General features: G+C 50.0%; 1 protein-coding gene across 1 annotated transcript; it reads right to left on the bottom strand.

Moving 5' to 3' along the window:
- Positions 1-1099: 1099 nt before the first annotated feature.
- On the bottom strand, positions 1100-5457 carry LOC119352836 (receptor kinase-like protein Xa21). The gene is made up of 2 exons (XM_037619421.1): positions 2572-5457; positions 1100-2087 (listed from the first exon to the last, which is right to left on the bottom strand). The coding sequence occupies exons 1-2, from the start codon at positions 5390-5392 to the stop codon at positions 1735-1737; spliced, it is 3174 nt and encodes a 1057-aa protein (XP_037475318.1). The 5' UTR covers positions 5393-5457; the 3' UTR covers positions 1100-1734.
- Positions 5458-5665: the final 208 nt, after the last annotated feature.

A 5665-nucleotide genomic window follows, 5' to 3' on the forward strand; every position in this document is an offset into this window, starting at 1 on the left:
CATCATCCTCCTCGTACTTGTACCGGCAATCTTTTGCTGTGTGTCCAGGCTTCCCACAGATCTGGCACCTTGGAGTGTCGGGGCGCGTTCTGTTGCCGCTGCCACGACCGCGACGACGGCCCCTGCCGCCCGCGCGCTGAGGATAGGAGCTGCGGTCGCTGATGCCGCTGCCACCAGATCGCCCCTTGTTGCGGGGAGTGCCACGCGAACGGGAGCTGCCACCCCGCCCACGAGACGCCATGTTGGCTGAAGATTTGAAGCCGCCACTGCCGGACCCATGGTAATGGGCCACGCGCTGGTCGAAGTTGGAGAGCATGGCGTAGAGTTCGTCGAGTGTGACGGGGGTGATACGGGCGTCCAGAGCAGATACCAGAGGTTGGTAATCAGCATCTAGCCCGTGGATGATGTAGGAGATCAGTTCGTCAACTTGGATGGCCTTGCCCGCCGCGGCGAGCTCATCTGCATATCCTCGCATAGCTGCAAAGTAAGAAGCAACCGAAAGATTACCCTTCTGCGCGTTGATGAGGGAGGTGCGAATGTTGTTGATGCGGCTCGCCAAGTGCGACGAGAACATGGCAGCGAGCGTCATCCAGAGCGCGCTCGCCGTGGTGACCGTGGTCACCGTGACCAAAACCTCCTTTGTGAGGTTGGCCAGCAGGAAGCCAAGGACCTGCTGATCCTCCCGGACCCATATAGGGTGGAGAGGGTTGGGTGATGAAGTCTCCTTGCCATCTTTGGTGGTGATGAGGAGCTTCGCCAGCTCCGGTGTGGTGCCGTCGACGTAGCCGTAGACGCCGGCGCCGCGCAGATGGGGGGTGATCTGCGTTCTCCACAACACGTAGTTCGTGCGGGACAACTTCTCCGTGACCTGGCTATTTAGGTTGGAAGAGGAGGCATCGGAGGCGGAGGAGGAAGACATGGCTAGGCTTAGATGGATTCGACAGAAGCTTCAGATGGGAAAAGGAAGGCTCTGACTACCATATGCGATAGCGGAAAACGTCTTATCTTTCTCGAGGGACGTGGTTCATGTTATATGGAAAGGGGGGCGCGACCCCAACGATCGTTACAGAGAGATTCTCCAGGGGAGATTACTTGGGAAAGAGGAGATATAAATAGTTACAATGTGATATGTTTAAATAGCCTAACTAACAACCAAGTCTATCTCTATCTCTATCACGCCGTGAACAACTCCTGATTGGGATCTTCAACATGTAATGTGAGGTGCAGGGAAAACATTGTTTAACAGGCCATTCACCGTACTAAAGCTAGCAATAGAAAGGGAATCTCCGGTCGCCATGTTCACGCCTCCTGCGTTTCGTGTCATGCGTTGTACCATCCCTGTACCCACTCTTAACTTCTTCTATCAGTGGAATGATACGCAAATTTTGTATATTCGCGAAAAAATGTATTGCCCATTGCTTATATCTATAGCATGCTTGCAGTTGCTAGCTACTTCCTGTGATTTGCACTAAACATGCATACGACTTGTATTTCTCCAGCTTTTGATGCAAATCCGAGAAGCCAGAGAAAAGTTCGGATGGAATGTCATAGCACCAAGAAGATTTTCCAGCACCTCCCTAGATCCCTCAAAGTGAACACCCGACAACACATTAGTAGCTCACATACTATTAATACTACCACTTCAAATTGAGCACAAATTATGTTGCATCTCAGAAGAAAAGAAAACAGTAATCATCTGCTTGCCGTATGTCGCGATCACAAGTTCTGAATTGCCTATGGAAGGGATTCTATGATGACACGCAAGTGGTTGACGATATCTCTCGATCGCATTCTGCTCAATGGCATTTCCTGAGAGCAGCGTAGCCCCAGTCTGAGTAGCCACATCAACCCCTCCACCTTTTTCTTCCTCGAAATATCATCCGCGGTCTGGAGCTCATCTTCCAGTCGCTTGTCGATAACATCCATCATGCTATGATCCAGAGCTCGCTCAACATATTCACGGAGCCTCAGTCCTCGTCTGAATATAGTGTCTGTGGGCCTCTTCCCGGTTACAGTTTCTAAAACAAGAATCCCATAACTGTAAATGTCTCCATTTGTTGACGGTTCTATGTGCCCAAACCCATATTCTGTTGCATTGAATGTGGATAATAGTTAGACATCTTAACTACAAAGTGCATTCTCTAAAGAAATTTACAAAGTGCACATATATTACTTCAAGGTAAGTACTGATATCATAGACAAAACCAAATAGTAAATCACATAAAGTACAGAAATAGTTCCATCTGCATATCAGAAAGGCATGCTCCAAGTGATCGGTAAAAGAGAATACTGCCATATAGGTGATGACGGATAAAAACCACACCGAGTCAGCACCAAAACCCACGTCATCTATATCGAGGGACAAAAGATGTCCGGTTTAAAGAGTTGAGAGTGCAAGATGTCTAGTTTAGGAGTTGACGAACCGAAAACCACTCAAGTTCAGGAGTTGAGGGACCAAAAATGTACTTGTCTACGGTTTTTTAGCAACATGTTTTCTGAAGAACTAAGGAGCAATGAAGAAAAACAATGCTTGTAAACAGATATAAATATAATTAACATTCTTGGGCTAACCTGGTGCAGCATAACCAATTGTTCCCCTAAGTCCTATCGAGCTTGTTGACTGTTGGACAGACGAGTTTATTGTTCCTGTAAGTCCCATGGAGCTCCTTGGTTGTTGTAGAGATGAGTTCCCCTCAACAGGAAATCTCCGATGTGGGCTATATTGTCCAATAAGAAAAGTTGCAAGTCCAAAATCTCCAACGTGGGCTACCATCTCAGCATCTAGGAGCACATTACTTGGCTTAACATCACAATGTACGACAGGTGAGTGGCCATGGCAATGAAGATAGTCCAGCGCACAAGCCACATCAAGTAGTATGGTCACTCTAAGACGGAGGTTCAGTTGCTTCCGCTCTGATTGCTCAGGATGCAGCCACCCAGCTAGGCTACCATTGGGCATGAACTCATACACAATTGCTTTGAAATCAGACCCTCTAGTATCGATGCTTGAGCAGATGGTAAGTATCTTTACAAGATTACGGTGCCGCATGTTTCTTAGTGCTTCACATTCGGCGGCGAAACTCTCGAGTGCCTTGGGAGTTTGAAGTTTCAATACCTTCACAGCACAAAAAGTGCCATTGAACTCCCCCTTGTACACAACCCCAAATGATCCAGCACCCAAAAAGTTGGTTGCTGAAAACCCATCGGTTGCGTTTACCAGATCCAGATGTGAATAAGATAGCCATTGCCGTGCGTGGCTTTGCATGGCTGTAGATGAAAGGGGCTTTGCTCTGTTTTTCTTGTGCAGCATGCTAAGCATGTAGAGCAATGCAAGCACGACTAGTGTTGCAATGAGAGAGAGAACAATAGGAACCACTAAATGTTTGTGTTTCCTCTTTGGTGGTTTAGAAGAACAAGGAGGCAAATGTAAAGTAGGTATTCCACCACAAAGTTTGACGTTGCCTTTGATTGAGATTGCAGTAGCATTTGTGAAGACACCAAAAGTCGGCACCTGTCCGACAAACCCGTTAAACGAAAGGTTTAGATGTTGGAGCATGCTAATGTTGCCAAGGAAGCCGGGTATCTGGCCCGACAGGTTGTTGCTTGACATGTCAAGAGTTTCAAGACCCTTCAGTTGATTCAGGGTTGATGGGATGCTACCATTCAAGGAGTTGTTTTGCAGATAAAGACTCTGTAGAAGTCGACATTCACCTAGGATGGCTGGGATTTCACCAGATAATCTATTTGACTCTAAATGCAATTCTGCTAGATTTTTCAGATTTCCAATTTCTTGTGGTATCGGTCCCTCTAGGTTATTATGTGACACATCAAGTATTTTAGAGAGTGTTTGGATGCTGAATAATGTGGTGGGTATGGGACCAATGAAGCTATTAGCTGAAAGGCCTAGTGACGAGAGCTTTGCAAGCTTTCCAAGTGTGCTTGGTATTCTACCACTGAACGCGTTCATGTCGAGCCGCAAATCAGTTAGTTCAGTGGCATCTCCTATGGTTGACGGGACGGGCCCGCTCAAATTGTTTCCAAAGACATAGAGACGAGCCAAATTTTGAAGCCTTCCCAAAGATGAGGGGAGACTTCCCGTGAGGAAATTTAGCGACATGTCGAGATGGTTTAAGTTGACGAGGTTACTAATACCCTCTGGAATGTTTCCTGTGATCTTGTTGGACCCAAGTTGGAGCTTATACAGTGAAGTGGAAAGGTTGGAGAGTGAATCAGGAAGGACACCTCCAAACTTATTACCACCTAACCCCAGCACTCGCAACTGGGAGCAATTTGTTAATTCCGATATGAACTCCCAGTCTCTTGGCTCATGAGCCTCAAAGAGATTGTTGTCGAGAAGAAGAATATATAGTTTTTGTAACCTGCCGATATCAGGGTGGACGATACCGGTGAAAAGGTTGCCGTCGAGCTGAACCAGGGAAATGTTGGAAGCATTTGCTATGGACACCGGGAAAGGGCCGTGGAGCTGGTTGTTGTTGATCTGTATGTGGTGGAGATGGGGCATCGCGGCGAACGCGGCGGGAGGTATCGTGCCGCTCAGCATGTTGTACATGACGGAGAAGAAAACGAGAGAGGAAAGGTTCCAAATGGAGGCAGGGATCGGCCCGGTTAACTGGTTGAACTCGAGGTTGAAATACGACATGTTGGGCGGCAGCCCGAGAGACGATGGGATGGCTCCGGAGAGGCCGTTGTGATGGAGGTGGAGCTCCTGGAGGCTGGTGAGGTTGCCCAGCGCCGCCGGGATCTCGCCGGACAGGTGGTTGTAGGAGAGAGACAGAACCCGCATGGCGCGCAGCTCCGCCAGTGCAGGAGGGATGTTCCCCGTGAGGTTGTTCCGGTGGAGGTCCAACAGGGTGAGCTTTTTCAAGGTGGTGCCGATCTGGGCGGGGATCGTACCTCGGAGGCCGTTGGGTCCCAGGACGAGCGAGGTGAGGTTGGCGCACCCCGCTGCAATGGCCGCGGGGATGGCTCCAGTGAGGTAGTTGGCGCCCAGGTTGAGGGAGCGGAGACGGCTGAGGCGGCCGAGCTCCGGCGGTATGTCGCCGACGAGCCGGTTTCCGCCGAGGTCCAGCTCCGTGAGGGCGGACAGATTGCCCAGGTGCGGCGAGATGTGGCCGAAGAGGCTGTACGAGCCCAGGCGCAGCGCGATGACCTTCTCGCGGCTGCAAGCAACGCCTGGCCAGCGGCAGAAGTGGCTCGACGTGTTCCACGACGACAACGCCGGCGAACCGCCGTCGGAGAACAGCATGGACTTGAAGGCGAGGAGCGCGAGCTCGTCGGCCGCCGGGCTCGACACTGGCAGAGCATGGGAGCTTGAGCGCATCAAGGAGAAGAAGAGCAACACCACCAACGTCATCATGTGATGAAGAGACATGGCTGGCGAGAACACTACAAGAGATTTGCTTTGCTTGGTATATACTCAAAGATAGATGCGGTCGTGCTGAAACCTGCTGGTCGTCGCCAAGTTGATGTTTCGACGTCCCATCGTCCTGCCACTGGTTGGATGTTTCGACGTCCTTTCGGCTTGGATGTAAATATTTGCCGGGAGTAGAGCAGACGGCCTATTTTACTCTTTACTTTTGTTTTTGATGTTAGATTTGCGCTAGCGCGTGGGGGAGGGCATGCGCGTGGAGTTAGTGGGCACGCG

This window comes from Triticum dicoccoides, chromosome 2A (genome assembly GCF_002162155.2).
Source record: "Triticum dicoccoides isolate Atlit2015 ecotype Zavitan chromosome 2A, WEW_v2.0, whole genome shotgun sequence".
Taxonomy (NCBI): Eukaryota; Viridiplantae; Streptophyta; class Magnoliopsida; order Poales; family Poaceae; genus Triticum; species Triticum dicoccoides.